This window comes from Octopus bimaculoides, chromosome 25 (assembly GCF_046866305.1).
Source record: "Octopus bimaculoides isolate indiv1 chromosome 25, ASM4686630v1, whole genome shotgun sequence".
NCBI classification, from domain to species: Eukaryota; Metazoa; Mollusca; class Cephalopoda; order Octopoda; family Octopodidae; genus Octopus; species Octopus bimaculoides.
In genome coordinates, this window is record NC_142952.1 from 17,047,556 (window position 1) to 17,064,708 (window position 17,153).

General features: G+C 37.9%; 1 protein-coding gene across 2 annotated transcripts in view; it reads left to right on the plus strand.

The window, feature by feature from the left end:
* Nucleotides 1-17,153, plus strand: part of LOC106879132 (inhibitor of Bruton tyrosine kinase) — an 82,856-nt gene that overhangs the window by 32,608 nt on the left and 33,095 nt on the right. For both annotated transcript variants that reach the window (XM_089342137.1, XM_089342138.1), the window contains exons 12-17: nt 2,135-2,240; nt 7,202-7,551; nt 10,473-10,568; nt 13,885-14,008; nt 15,107-15,200; nt 16,910-17,002. In XM_089342137.1, coding sequence (XP_089198263.1) covers nt 2,135-2,240; nt 7,202-7,551; nt 10,473-10,568; nt 13,885-14,008; nt 15,107-15,200; nt 16,910-17,002 — 863 coding nt within the window. The remainder of the gene's footprint in view (nt 1-2,134; nt 2,241-7,201; nt 7,552-10,472; nt 10,569-13,884; nt 14,009-15,106; nt 15,201-16,909; nt 17,003-17,153) is intronic.

A 17,153-nucleotide genomic window follows, 5' to 3' on the forward strand; every position in this document is an offset into this window, starting at 1 on the left:
TAAGTTAAGAAATTTGCACATTGTGGGAGCAATTTGTTTTTACAGCTGGGCACCATGCCTACCATCAGTTACTGCGTTGTTATGTAAAAGTATGCCTTTGGTTGCAATCCTCTGGCTATAATTAAATGCATTTTGGGGTCATTTTTAGCCAGGTCTTTCAGCACCATTTTTGTCTAAATTCCATTTTTAGGCAAAAAAAAACCAAAAAAAAACATGAGTAGTGTGTATGGCAACTTTGAATAATCTTTTTGATTCATAAGGCCACCAGCACAACCAGAATCTCAGGATTAATTCAGGAATGTTCAGCTTGCAAAAACAATAGCATTCAGCAGACAATTAATCGATGATTACTCTAAGAATTGAAGACATCATATTTGAAAGCCTTGTAACATATTCAATTACCTCCTGACTAATGGCCATGACTTCAATACCAGGTAACAAGTACAGGCTTGAACATTATGAATAAATGTGAATGTTGATGTGTAATACAACTAAAGGCTAATAATATTTCTATATATCACATGATGCAATATCACAAAAAAAAAAAAAAAATCAATATTAGTTCAAAGCTGGGATCCTTTTTTTATTCTTGAGAAAGGTGTGAACATTACCCATTTCCATTTATCAACCCTCCCCCAATAAATTTCATGTTTTCTGCTTAAGAAAATATTCTAACATAGAAAATATAGTCTCTAATATGCACAGGCATGGGTGTGTGGTAAAAAGTTTACTTTCCAAGCCATGTGGTTTCAGGTTCAATCCCACTGCATGGCACCATGGGCAAGTGCCTTTTACTATTGTCCTAGACCTACCAAAGCCTTGTGAGTGGATTTGGAAGATGGAAACTGAAAGAAGCTTGTTATGTATATATATATATATATATATATATATATATCTACACACACACACACACACATACATATGTGTGTGTGTGTGCGTATATATGTATGTATGTACATAAATGTATATATCTTTGTGGTTGTCCCCTACCATAACTGGTGTTGGTTTGTTTATGCCCCCATAATTTAGCAGTTCAGCATGAGAGAAAAGAAATAAGTCCTGGGGTTGATTCTTTTCATTAAAACTCTTTAAAGCGGTGCCCCAACATGGCCACACTCCAATGACTGAGACAAGTAAACAATAAAAGATAATCACCAGCACCACCACTGCTGCCACCACCACCACCACCACCACCACCACCACCATCATCATCATCACCAGCATCATCTATATCTTTTTTCCATGCTGGCATGGATTGGACTGGTTGTTATGAACCAAGTCATTTCTTATTTAAAGTTAATGACTTCCAAGATAGGTCAGAGAATATATCTCACTTCTATGTTCCATTTTTGGCATATTTTCCAATGGTAGGGTGGCTTTCTCATCACCTACCAATTTGTAATGGATGCAGTTTATCAGGGTACCATCTTCAAGAATTTTAGTCTTTCATGTTGATTCCTGCACATATCTCGCTCTTGTAGTTATTTCATCAATTTCTATTTATTGAATCACTAAGTTATGCTTCAAGCATAAAGGGATGCAACTTGACACTGGTTTGCACAGTAAACACACACACACACTCACACACACTCACACACACTCACACACACACACACATACACACACACACACACACACACACATTGTGTAGCAAGATAAGGAATTATATGATTCACCTCATAGTTGTTTGGTTTGACCACCACATAAACATACACTGCACCGCAAAAGAAACGCGAGTCATTTGGCCACTCTGCGGCTACTTTAGAAGACAATTATCCATGGAACTTGACTGGAATTACACTGGGAACCACAAGGTTGCAGAGCTTACATCTTAATCCCGCAGCTATGTTTGTGCCTTCGTAGCATTTTGGAGAAAGATCTTTCCGTGAGATGCTGAAAGTCAACAACAAAATGAAATCCATTTCTTATCCCTTTCTACTGTTTCTACTGTTCAAGTGTGCCCTGTCTCTTTTTATTGTTCTTATCTTTCAAAGTATAACTGCATCTAGCAGACATTATTAGATAACATGTACAAGACGTAACTGCATCCAGCAGATTTTATCAGCTGTCAAGCTAATTCACCTACATATATTTAAAAAACAAATTTTCTTTCGTGTTTCTTGGTTTGTTTCAGTTTAAAAGATTACACAGCTCAGAGAAATTCTAGAATGATCTCCTCCTTCAGAGAACTACTGGATGCAAGTGATGACATGTCTCTAATTCAGGATGTACAAATCAAGGTTTGTCTCTCTTCTTTTTTAATTCTTTCTTTTTTTTTTCCAAACACACACACACACACACATGCACACACACACACACACACACACACATATATATATATCTCATAGAATGGATTAAGCAGAGCAAGAGCACACACAAAGACGGAAAGTGTTGCTGAGGGGGTCACAGATGTGTGACAAAAGATTTCTCAACAATGGACACGAGTTAGAATACGAACAATAATAAATGAATGAAGAATGAATACAGAGTGCATGTGTTTATTTGGCAAAAAAAATAATAATAACCGTCCCAAAATACAACCATACACACACACACACACACACACACACACACAAAGGCAGTGAGCTGGCAGAAACGTTAGCACGCCGGGCGAAATGCTTAGCGGTATTTCGTCTGCCACTACGTTCTGAGTTCAAATTCCGCCGAGGTGGACTTTGCCTTTCATCCTTTCGGGGTCGATTAAAATAAGTACCAGTTACGTACTGGGGTCGATATAATCGACTTAATCTGTTTGTCTGTCTTTGTTTGTCCCCTCTGTGTGTAGCCCCTTGTGGGTAGTAAAGAAATAACACACATGTGTATGTGTGTGTGTTTGTAACTGTTAAATTTTAATTAGTGTATTTACCAATTGTAACTGGTAAGATTGATTAGGTACACAATAATATGAAATGTCGAAGTCAGCAGTTGTGACGATAAAAAATTGTTGTTGTTATAACGGCCTGTTGTAGGATGCGAAAGATGAACAATGCATGAAGTTTTAAGAAAATATTTATTAACCGGTACGTTGAAAAATACCATACCACGACAGAAAGGTTATAACATCCGAGAGCATGCGAAAGAAAGATGTGGTAAAATGTTTCTTTGCATAGTTTGGCGTATACGAATTGTTAGTAGTAATCCACAGATAGCGATAGAATGATGTAAGAGAACAGAATTAGAGCTAGTGGAAGTTGTAGGTTTGTGGGACGTTGTCTCACAGTTGCTGACAGTAAATTTGGTTTCTCTCGCTGACCATTGTCTTAGTAGCTGCATTCCTTGTGATCATGATTCTAGCAGTTCGTTCCCTAACTAATTGAGTCGTCACGAGCCGCCTCGCTACCTTGTCGCCAAGTGACTACTTGGTTTTTGCTTGGGGTTTCCTTGCTGTTATAACAATCCAGAAGGATAGACATATCAATGAGAACAATAGATTTAGTTGGTGGTCTTGTTATCTCTATTCTAGCTTTTGGTGGAGTGGAAGAGGTTAGAAAGGGTCAAGTGGTGAAGACATTATTTCAGCCTAGCTAAAGGCATCTGGAAAATGTAAAACTGCTGTCAGAGAAAAACCATTGTTCCACCGTGGGAAAAGTTCTGTTGCAGTGTTAATTTAAATTTGGCTATGGTGGATCGAATCCACTTCATGCATGCAAGATTCACTACATATATATATATATATATATATATATATATATATAAAGAGAGAGAGATACACATGTATGTTTGTATATCTTATCTATCCTTCCCTCTGTTCCCTCCAGCTATTATTGATCACCTCTGATCTTACCCAGTCTCTACATTCAATACTTGCTCACCTCTACCTTACTTGTAACTCATTTATCATCAACTACCCCTCAACCATTCTTCATCATTCATTATATCTGCCATTCCCACCCTCTCTCTAACCACCACTCACTCTTCTTGTCCAGTCTTGTAACCTCTTCCTGTTTTTCCAACCCCATTCCTACTCATACTTTGTATGGTGGTGGCCCACCCCAACATCTCATCACTACCATTTTTATCTCTCTTTTCAGCTCCACCCTGATTACTCCCACTCATCCATGTACAACAAGAGTAGCCAGATATCTCCTTTAAAGCAAGAAACTGTACCAGCCCCTTCTTTCATATTCAAACTCTTCGTTTCTTAGCATAGAACCAATTCCCATTCAGCTGTAGTGTCACTCAGTTGAAGGAACTCTTAGTTTTGTTTGTTCAATGTTTACCTTATTGGTGATGTTTCCAAGATAAAACCACTCACTTCCTAGTGCTATCCATTTTATAAAGTGGTTAGCATTAGGAAGTGCTTCAGGCTGTAGACACCCAATCAGAGCATTGGAGGTTGATGCAATCCTTGGATCTGTCAAATCTTGTCAAATCATCCAACTCTTGGCAACATCGAATACAGACATTAATAGATGATAATCACACACATACGCACACATCTAGGAGCTGACATCCTATTCTATAGCTGTGGGTTAATTCATACCTTGTAAGTGAAAATGATAGATAGAAACTGAAGAAGTCTGTCACACATATGTATGTATGTGTATATGTGTATATATATATATATATATATGTATATCATCATCTTCATCAACATCATCATTGTTTAACACTCATCTTCCATGCATGCATAGGTAGAATGGTTCACAGGATCTGGTCAGGTAGAAAAACTACCCTATGTTACTGTGTCTGTATTGGCAGAGTTTTTATATATATATATAGAGAGAGAGATAGATAGATAGATAGATAGATAGATAGATAGACAGACCTATTTATATATGTGTGTGTGTGTGTGTGTGTATACATGCACTGACACACACTCATACATATGCACACAGCAATACCAACGCACTCACACACTTGTCACCTTGCGTGACCATCAAATCTAACTGCAACTGCTAACCTAGCCAGGCCACTCCCTTATACAAACATCACTCACATAAACACAAAGGCACACAGATTCTACCACATACACACACTGGTCATTTTCACACTCTCCTACCTTAAAAACACCACTTTCTCTGTATCTCTCTCCACTTCTGGTCACTTCAGCCATGTAACCACACATGTCCTTTTCTTGGACTTTTTCCTTCTCTCTGGACCTTTCCTCTCTCCTTTTTCTGATGCTCAAAACATTATACACCCTCTCTTTTTTTCATCTTATACTGAGTGTCACGTTAATACATTCCACATGTATGACCTTTTGACTTCTGTTGTTTTTGTTTTTATTTTCATTTTTGATTTGCCTCTATATATATATATATATATATATATATATATATAGATATAGATTTAGATATAGATATATATATATGTAGATATATATTCTTTTACTTGTTTCAGTTGTGTGACTGCAGCTATGCTGGAGCACCACCTTAAATATATATATATATATATATACATATATACATACATATATAAAATTATAATTTAGGGTATCTAAGAGATACCACCATGCTGAAAATAGCAGCCAGTACGAATGGTTTTGATAAGCGGTGTCAAGTTTTACAATTCTGTAAATAATAATAATGCAAATGACTAAGGAAAATAGTCTAATAATGGGGCTTATAAGCCCTCGACAGAATCTGCATTCCTTGTTAACATTATTATTTACGGAATTGTAAAACTTGACACTGCTTAACAAAACCATTTGCACCGAAAACATATAAAGTTTGTTTACAAAAACAACTATGAACTAATTTAGTTCTTAAATTTGTCAGAAAGAAACAGGCTGGTTCGCTGGTGTAATCGGTAACACACTTAGTCGCTTTAACAAAGGGATGTGGGTTCAAGTCCCATACGTACAGGAAAGCCTAATTTTTTCTGTTTATATGCCCCATTATTAGACTATTTTCGTTAGTCATTTGCATGGTGATCACTATCAGCTTTAAGCTTATAAAAAATTACTATTGTTATATATATATATATATATATACACACATTTGTTTGTGTTAGTCAGTTTACACTTTTCCTCGTGTTCACATATATGTACTGATTTTAAACAAAGACCTCACAATTCATACAGTTGGTACCCTTTGTTTGTAGTCCATCACAAAAGCATGTGTGGGCTGTTTGTTGTTCAACAGCCTGGTGCATTATTATCTTGCATGGAAACAGATGAAGCTTAGCATCAGGAAGGGCAGCCAGCCATAGAAAAATATCTACTTCAACATAGTCTCATATGACCCATACAAGCATGGAAAGTATACATTAAAACAATGATAATGATAGCGATGACAATAACAACAACAACAGTCTTCTGCACTATTTTCATCTACCAAATTTTACTCATGTCATTGGTCAAAGCAAGTTTATGTTTGAAGATACTACTCGAGGTAGTGTGCTGTGGGATCAAGCCTAGAACCATGTGGTTGTGAAACAAACACCTCAACCGCTTCTTCTCTATGCCTCATGGCATCAATGTTTGTTTTTTATATACTTTCTATTTCCTGTCCTCTGGCTCATTGGTTCCTATCAAACCATCCAACCCATGCCACCATGGAAAACTGACATTCATAATGATGATAGTGGTGATATATCATGTGGTCAACTCACCATTATATTGTAGTTAAAGATTCAAACATATAACACAACTTGATAGCCAGCAAGGTGGGGGCTTGTAAATATCCCCACTCTCACCTGTGCAGGGTTAGGGTTAGGGTTAGGGTTAGGGTTAGGGTTGGCATCACACTTGAATGGGGAAGTTTCCATCCTTCATCTAAGTTTATGGTACAAGAGTCCCAGCACCTTGTAGAGGAGCCACTGACTGTATCTAGCTATTTGGTTTCCTCCATTAGCTCCTGCTCTTTATCTGTAAGGGTTGTAACTTCCCAATTCCCAACCATTAATGGTTGCCCCTCCTGGATCCACTACAGGGGATACCCATCCTTTGTGCTTCCACCCAATGCCCTCCAGAAGAAGCTGCAGGCTTATTGCTGGTTGTTTTGGCTTTGGGTGGACACTGAAATATATTTTTCAAACAGACCATTTTGCCTAAAACCTGAATGTGTCCCTTGTTAACCTGTGTGATGGACAATACAGTACAATTATTCTTTTGAACACCTTTCATTTTGCAGTTTTTTGTGGTCTTATTAGCACCTGGTATGAAGCAGGTATATGAATTTGACTCAAAAAATAACAACTAGTAATCTACAAACATACATTTGTATTTATTTACTTTCTCTTTCTTTTTCTTTTCCAGTCAGGATGCAAATCCTGGTTTGCTCACCGTTACATTTTAGTACACAACTCAAAGTACTTCCAAGCCTTAATACTGATCAATTCTCCAAAACATATAGATGATGTTCAATTGATATTGATTCCTTACATTCATCCTGACCTCATCAACCAAATCTTGCAGTTCATTTATACAAATACCTGTGATTTGTTAACCGTTGGCAAGCAGTTTATTTGGAGTGTGGAGCCTGACATACATGTGAGCCAGTGTCGGTTCTGTAGAGACAATCAAATGATACAAACTGAATCCACTGATCCTATTGCACTCCTTGTGCAATTGGCAAAAAAGCTTGAACTTAATGAACTCGTTCAAAGGTTTGTTAAGTAATTTGTGTTTTAATTTTACTTCAATTTTGTTTTTATTTTTGAATTTCTGTTCATTTTAAAATTATCTCTTCAAAGTCAATGTGTAAAGACAATTAATGCTCGCTGCTTTGGTATGGTTTCTATGGCTGGATGCTCTTCCTAGTGCCAACCATTTTTACAGAGTGTACTGGGTGCTTTTTATATGATACCAATGCTGGCGAGGTCACCTAATAATTTGCAAGACAAAGACCCATCAACTGAGATGGGGAGTAATATTGAAGGAGGTGATGAGAAATTAAACAATGATACAAGGACAGAAACAAATGTCTTGCTGTAGAGGAGATATATGGCTATCACAGTCAGAGGGGTGAGAGAGAGAGAGAGAGAAGATAGAGGTGAAAGCGTACCAGGGCATACCTTCAAGGTACAGGAAGGTGAATATAAGTGTAGAGGTAGAGGGGATTGGACAGGGTTAATGAGCAGGGAGTTCACGCAAGGAGAGTAGTAGATAGAAGGGAGAGGAAGGGGAATGCAATGAGTAGTGAACATGGGTGTACAGGGAGTGGCAGGGGAGGAAAAAAGAGGGAAGTGACAAAGCTGCAGGAACAGTAAATGATGAGATATAGTTTGTCTCATTGGGTGGCGTGAATTAATGTAATGTGTGGGTGGAAAGGACATAATATTCTGCACTTCTAGAACTCAGTTTCACTGTGGTGGTTGGGTCTTCTCAAGAATTTCATATTGTCAGAAATCTCGATCTCTTGTCTCCTCTTCTGTGAGGTTCAACATCTTGTGATCAGCTTTCACTCCTTCATCCCTGTCGTCCTGGGTCTCCCTCTTCCACAGGTTCCATCTACTTTAAGCAATCAGCACTTCTTTATACAGTTGTCCTCATCCATATGCATCACATGACCAAACCATCATAGTCTTCCCTCTTGTCTACTACACCTGATTCCTCTTAGCCTAACTTTTCTTGCAACACATTTGCACTTTGTTGTACATGCATACTGATGTTGCACACTTGTTGCAGCATACTAGCTTCATTCTTTGCCAGTCTTCACATTCAGGACCCACACCTTACTACCATACAGCATAACCATTCACACACAAGCATTATACAATCTGCTTTTGTTGCCAACTGAGGTTCTCTGCACTTTCTCTATTCTTATTCTAGCAACTATACTTTCAAAACATCCTCCTCCACTGCTAATTTGCTCACCTAGTAACAGAAACTATGTTCAACCTCTAGTGAACCTCCTGGGCATTGGAGAAAATCTAATCCTCATGTGTCTATAGTGTTCATTATTCCTGTGCATCTGCCACATACAAAGACTACTTTCTTTGTTAACCTACCTGTGATTCCACTCCACCTTTTATGTGTCCATAGCTTGCGTTGGGTGCATTGAGTGGAATTTCTTCCAACACCTTTCCTATCTATTGAGCAGGGCCATTTAACTGACGGAAAGAGTCTTATCTGTTTTCTTGATAACTACAACTTTGATCTTTGCTAGTTTAACTTTAAGGCCCTTTCATTCCAAGACTAGCTTCCATACCTGGAATTTGTGTGTGTGTGTGTGTGTGTGTCTCCTTGCAGTTTGTAAATGATCATCACTATCATACAAGCTGTGACAGTCATTTCCAATATTCTGTGAGACCATGTCTGACCATGGGGGAAATATTACATTGCTTGGAAACAGATGAAGGTTGATGACAGGAAGGGCATCCAATCACAGAAAATCTGCTTCAAATAAATTCTGACTCATGCAAGCATGGAAAGTGGACATTAAGATAATAATGATGTTGATGATGGTGGTGGCAGTGGTGGTGGCTGTAACAGCAGCGGCAGCAATGATGATGATGATGATGATGATCCAACACCAGGAATTTCTGAATGGTTAGACAAGATGTAGTCAATTAAATCAGTCCTCACCATTAATTCTCCACATTACTTGATTGGCACTTTATGTCATTGACTCTGGAAGGATGAAAAGAAAAGCTAATCTTGGCAGGAATTGAACTCAGAGCATAAATGAAAGTGATTAATTTCCACCAAAACAGCTTGACTGCCATTCTCTCGATTCTGTCAAAGCCTTTTTACTGTAGTAGTAGTGGTGGTGGTGGCGGCGCCACCAGTAGTAGTAGTTTAGCCCCAGATCAAAATTTGATCAAGCAGACTCAGATGGAAGCCATTCCAGCAGTAGCCATCCTATTGTGATTTTTATATTTTTTTTACTTTAGGTATATTTAATAAGGACATCATTATTCAAGATGTGCTTCCTTTTATAAGATAGTAGGGTAAGATTTTATGGACATTTGTTTACTATTTCATGCAGCTGAAGCAGATACATAAGGTTCTCTTTGTTGGCTCATCCAAATTATATGTGAAATAGTATACCATCCTTTCTGTCTGTTGCTTTTATATTTTATATATTCTGTTTGTAACCCTACACAGCTAGAATTGGTGGCAATGGTGTACATGGAATCAGGCTTCGGGAATAATGTTTGCATTGCAGACTGGGCTATGATGATGATGATGATAATGATAGTTCAACAATGCCTTTCTCACTCTCACATTAACAACAACTCTAGTGTCAACAACAAGAACGATACAAGATAAATAATTCTTGTTCCCTTATATTATTAATCTTTTCTACTCTTGGCACAAGGCCTGAAATTTTGGGGGAGGGGGCCTGTCGATTAGATCGACCCCAGTATGCAACTGGTACTGAATTTATCGACCCCAGAAGGTTGAAAGGCAAAGTTGACCTCAGCGGAATTTGAACCCAGAACATAAAGACAGACAATATACTGCTAAGCATTTCACCCGACGGGCTAACGTTTCTGCCAGCTCACCGCATTCCTAATATTAATAATGTATGAAACAATGGTTCAGTTTTGATTTTTTTTTTTTTTTTTTTTGTCTTTTGAAGGTTAGATAATGTGTGTCTGTATGAGAACAAAGTTTACTTCAAGAAGAAAGTGAGAAGGCTTTCATTCAGTGAACCAAAATTTGATCGATCAGCTTTGTAAGTATTTAATATTGATATACCCAGCCTCTGCTCAAATATCATATAATAAATTTCTACTTCAAATTTCTTCTAAGTCTAAAAGCTATATTATACATTACAATTCTCTGCTGTACTCTCCTATACTGCTTTATACTGTACTGTTCCAAAACAATTAGAATGCAACTTTTCTGTAACAGAATAACTCTCCACCTTTGTAATGACACTATCATATTTTCAATCAGTGAAGTGGAACCAAAATAATACAGAGAAAATGTTTATGCCATGTGATGAGATTTATCAGTGATTTACAACAAAGAGCTACATAGCAGCAGAGCTAGGCATGGCTATTTTGGACCCATGCAATTTTATGCAAATACTGTATTATGTCACTCTCTATTAGCGCCCCCTTGGGAGTATTTTGAGCTCCCAGCAAGATAACAAATGTCAAGGGGGTACTGTAGAGAGTACTGAGTGTATAATGATGGGTGGTGGCATGATTTTTCTTTGAAATAAAATATTTGAATCAGATACAATACTTGTATGTTAAACACATTTTCAGAAAAATCTTTGACAGGATTAAAATGAGTCAGACATTGTATTTTTAGTGAGTAGAAACATCGCTGATGATATGCCAAGCTCCAATAGATTTTCATTATATAAGTTCCTGCTTCCTTTAGTAATCATTTGTCCCTTTGTCTGTTTGTATGTATGAACGTATATACAGACAGGCTGCAGAGAACAACTGATTCCTTCCAGTCTCTTTAGTCTCGTGTCTGGTCCTAGCATGGCATCTCAAAGCAAACAAAAATTGCTGTGTACCATGCATGTGTACTCACATTGCTCCTTTACTTATGTGAGGCATGGACCCTTTGCAAACATCATGTAAGGGTCCTTGAACGCTTTCATCAGAGATGTCTCAGACACATTGTGAATGTTGGCTGGACCTTAAAAATTCTAGACACACAGGTCCTGAGGACAGCTGATATCTTGAGTATTGAGGCGATGGTGCACAAGCAACGGTTACGTTGGACTGGATATCTTATTAGAATGAAGGATAGCAGAATCCCTAAGCAGATGCTATATGGAGAACTTGTGAATTAAGGACTGTGTTAGGTCCTCATTCAAGGCCTGTGATATGCAGGAGACTGACTGGGAGAGCAATGCCTGGCATTGCCACAGATGGAGGAAGCAGGTAAAGGAGGGGGTCAACACATTTGAGAGAGCACGTATTCAACATGAATAACTTAAGTGTGCTGCTTGAAAGTGCACAGCTCGTATAGTGAATGGGGAAAGCTTGGTTTGCAATGTTTGCAGTCGTGTATGCTTGTCAAGAGCAGGGCTCATTAGCCACCAACTGAGCCGCAAATACAAAATTTAAGTTAGTCCTAGAGCACACAATGTTCCTGAAGGTCAGCAATGGTCTTCGTAGGTCACAAGTGGATGGCCATCATCATGAATGTACATACAGACAAATATATTTCTCAACACTATCATTAAAGACAGAACAAAAATATGAATCTCTATTCTGTCCATCTCTCTCTCCTCTCTCCCTCTCTCTCTCTATCTATTTGTCTATTTATCTGTATACTTAAATATATACAGACATACACACAGGTGTGTGTGTGTATATATATATATATATATATATATATATAAATGACAAGAGTATTATCTGTCTGGATGTACATAGACATACATATATATTTTTTTGCAGGCATTAAGCTACCACCTCTGAAAATGATAAATTTCTTCTTTTAAAAGAAGTAAGTTTATTACAAACTGGAGAGAAAACTTAATAAAACCAGCTAATAAATAATTCTATTTTGAAACATTGGCTCTTGAGGAACATTGCATAAAGCTATAATTAGTAGCAAGTAAATTTGGGGTTGAAAATCCCTTTTGGACAGAGAAAGTTGTAGGCAAGCTTTGACTTTCTCTTTCCCAAAGGGTTTTTCAACCCAATATACACATGCAGTTATTTATAGCTTTTTGTGATGTGCTTCGAGAGCCAATATTCCCCAAAAGATTTATTTCACATTCTCTTTAAAATTTTTTAATTCTTACCAATAAATGTTTGTTTTTCTCTGTTAAATTTTAATAAGTTACTTTTTTCACAATAAGAAATGCTGTCTATTTATCTGTCTGTCTGTCACTGTGTTTTCACCACAATCTCTTACCAAGTACACCCCACTCTGAAAGAAAATGATGAATCTACATTCTTTAAATTTCTCTTAAGAAAACTTAGGAATAAATACTCATTTTTCTCTCTTAAATTTAAATAAGTTATTCTCTTTACAATTATACTACTATCTGCACACATGGTCAATTGCCTGTTGTTCTCCGTAGGGTTTGTGATCCATCAGATGTAAAGATTTTTTTCTGAACAAAATCAATTTACTACACCAAAAGAATCTCACAGGCATCCAATCGTAGAAACATTAAATTCCATTAAAAAAATTGTATATAGCTGCCATTGAGGAAGTACTATCTGCACATGCGCAAGGGACTTGCCTTTCCAGAAGCCCCTTGAGTGCGCATGCGTAGTAAAACTAGTACTTAAAGAGTTTGTTTCACTTTGTAAGCCTCTTGGGCGCAACACCTTCGACGTGACAACACCTCGCTCCTCATCGAAGCACTCTTCACCATGATGCTATCGATATGATAGCTATTAGCTCCTCTGGCATGCATCAAGGAAGCTCTTAACCTTCCAATACCAATTACAACTTAATCAGTGGCTGCTAAACTGAATGACAGGATTTGTAAAACCAAGCATCACCAAAAATAAAGCTTATTTTTATTACATTGTTAATCGTTCTACTGTTCCTTCATATATAATTATGTTGAAAGGTGATAGAGAGAGAGACTAATGTCTCTATGGCAACTATCAACTTTTTACATTTCCATAAAAATTTAACACAGGGGACTATATTGTCTTTGTGAATATCTATAAGTTGCACAAACTTGGTGAGATGATATAAGTACATCGTCGTCGTCGTCGTTTAACGTCCGCTTTCCATGCTAGCATGGGTTGGACGATTTGACTGAGGACTGGTGAAACCGGATGGCAACACCAGGCTCCAATCCAATTTGGCAGAGTTTCTACAGCTGGATGCCCTTCCTAACGCCAACCACTCAGAGAGTGTAGTGGGTGCTTTTACCTGTCACCCGCACGAATAAATTACTGTTCATAGTTAGCTTCTGTTTGATTAAAACAATTTGCTATTTTTACTCTGAAAAACTTAGGGAAAGAATATAAAATGTCATTCTCATATCTTTCTCTCTTGCATTCTCTGTCTCTCACTCATATTCTTTCTCTCTCTCTCTCCCTGGCCAGCTCAGCTTTGTCAGATGTGACAATCAAGTGCAGTGACAGTAAGGATCAGTTCAAATGTCACAAGTGTGTCCTTATCGCTCGATCAGAATATTTCAGAAGTATGTTCTCTTGTGTTTGGAGAGAGGTAAGTCATTAAACATTTATTACTTGCACACACACACACACACACACACATGCACATGTACACACACACGCACATGCACACACATACACGCGTGCATACACACATACACACACACACACACACACACACACACACACACACACGTGTGTGTGTATGCAGACATGGGTGTGTGGTAAGATGCTTGCTTCCCAACCACATGGTTCAGGGTTCAGTCTCACTGTGTGGCACTTTGGGCTGACCAAAGCCTTGTGAGTGGATTTAGTTGATGGAAACTGAAAGAAGCCCATCATATTTGTGTTTGTGTCTGTGTTTGTTTCTCCCACCTGCACCACTTGACAACCTGTGCTGGTGTGTCTACATCTCTGTAACTTAACAGATCAGCATAGGAGACTGATCGAATAAGTATTGGGCTTTAAAGAAAAAGCACTGGGGTCGATACATTCGACTAAAATTTCTTCAAGGTGGTGCCACAGCATGGCCGCAGTCTAATGACTGAAATATGTAAAAGATACATATACATATACATATATATATATATATATATATATATATATATATATATATATATATATGTCTACATATATGTATGTATGTGTCTGTATACACATGCATATATGAATACACACACACACACACACACACACACACACACACACACACACACACACACACACTATTCCTATTCTCTTTCTTATATTTAGCTTGTACCTTGAGGGTATGCCCTATCCATTCTCCCTCTATGTTTCCTGCTGAGGAAGCCATGTACCTTCTCTTCAGTAAGACTCATGTTCTTGTCCTTCCATCATGTTTTCATCTTCCTCAGTCTTGCAAGTTCTTGGTTATCTCACTAGTGCTGGTGCTGTGAAAAAGGTGCCTGGTATACAGGAAGGGCATCCTGGAGTATGATGCAGTCTTCTGGCTGATTGATTCCTGCCAAACTGTTCAATCCATGACGAGGACATACACAATACACAATACACACACACACACATACACACATACATATATACTTATACAGTTGACATGTATGCAGCAACTTTTACAGTACTGTACAATCAATGAAAGCCTCTTCATCTCTGTTCTCTATTTTCTCTATAGACATCTGCTAGTACTTTAACGTTATCATTTCCAGCTGATGTTCTGGAAATTTTCCTATGGTACCTCTACACTAATGATATACCCAATTTAAAAGGTAAGTTAATCGTTGGGTTGTTGTTGTTGTTGTTGTTGTTGTTGTTGTTGCTATTGTTATTTAGCTTTTAGTCAGTCCAAGTTAAGCATACTTGTCTGTGACTAAATTCATTCCTCCCATGACCATTCCATCTTTTTCCAATGTGGAGGTAACACAGAATCACATTATCCAATGTGTTCTTTTTTTAAGACAGTCAGGTGTGGTTTAAGGTAGATCTGGCTGCTATTTCTAGCAGGTCTTGTGTGACAGAATTTCTTTCTTTGACAGTTGTTGTAATTGTTGTTGTTCTTTGTGGTTAGTTTTGTTATTTACAAATACAATATGAAGTGTATAGGCACAGGTGTGGCTTTGTTGTAAGAAGCTTGTTTCCTAACCACATGGTTCCGGGTTCAGTCCCACTGCATGGCACCTTGGGCAAATGTCTTCTACTATAGCCTCAGGCTGACCAAAGCCTTATGAGTGGATTTTGTAGATGGAAACTGAAAGAAGCCCATCGTATATATGTGTGAGTGTGTGTTTGTGTGTTTGTGTTTGTCCCCTCATCACTGCTTGACAACCAATGTTGGTGTGTTTAACTTAGCGATTCGGCAAAAGCAAATGATAGAATAAGGATTAGGCTTGCAAAAAATAAGTCCTGGGGTCGATTTGTTCAACTAAAACTCTTCAAGGTTGTTCTCCAGCAAAACTGCAGTCAAATGACTGAAACAAATAAAAGAATGGAAAAAACCTCATATTGTTTTCTTTTAATCTCTTTTACTCGTTTCAGTCATTAGACTGCATCCATGCTGGGACATTGTTTTGAAGGATTCCAATCAGTCAAAATGCCCTGAGTACTTATTTTTTAATTATTTGTCTTAAGGATCTCTGTTGAGCCACAAGCACTGGTTTTTTTCGAGTAGTCATGCGAAACAGTCTGCTGGACTTTCTGAGTGGCACACCTAACAAAAATTACTTTGAACCAGTTTTTTTGTAGTGCAGCTTCCCTGATGATGAGCCATGTCTCGTGTAGTTCACTTCTTGGAAAAGGTTGCCTGTGCCTGATCTAGAGGGTCAACAAAAGGACCAACATGGAAACAGAACTGTCTTAGCAGCATTATAGGCCTTCGGACAAATCAGTCACTGGGCCCTATGTGTATATATTTATTGTAATGAGCAAACCACAACATATATAGGTCAGAATACGGCCCCTAGACTAATGAGGTCCCTTGGCAACTGCCCAGTGAGTCCATGGCATAAGATGGCACTATATGGAAATACACACACACACACACTAAGTCCACTCTGTAATCAACATAAGTATTTATTCAAAAGGAACAACTGGTCAACAATATTGGATGTAAACAAAGTTGAAGGTATTTCATAGGAGTTTTCCTTCTCCTGGAGAGTTGTCTAAATAAAGACCAGGGGCCTCACACTCCCAGCTGTTAAATAGGTGTCCACTCTACTGAGTTCATCTACCCTTTGACAGGTTTTGGTTTTTGTCCTGCATAATATCCGACAAAAACCATCCTCCTTACAAGGCAATTGTTTAGTAGAATTCCTGGTTTAGTTGCAGACGTTCCAACCTTGCAACATACATACACGTGTGTCTGCATGCTCACCTACACGCACACACACACACAGGATCATGCATCCATTCATTCATTGAGACACTTGTGTATGATATAAGAGATTATACTTGATCTTTGATTTCTCATTTTATATTCTAGATTGTATCTTACTGCAGGAAATTCTAGCAAAAGCTGAAGAAACTTTGCTTGTTGATCTAAAACACCTCTGTGAAATCCAAATTATCAGAGCAAGTAAGTCCAATTTTTGTCTTTTTTTTAATAGTTACCTCATTTTGCTGTTAAATTAATGTGTAAGTGGCTGAGTATTCCATTGTCAAGTACAATGTAACACTATGTGGTGACAAGGTCGAATCTTTTGAATTAGTTTTCATTCACACAATTT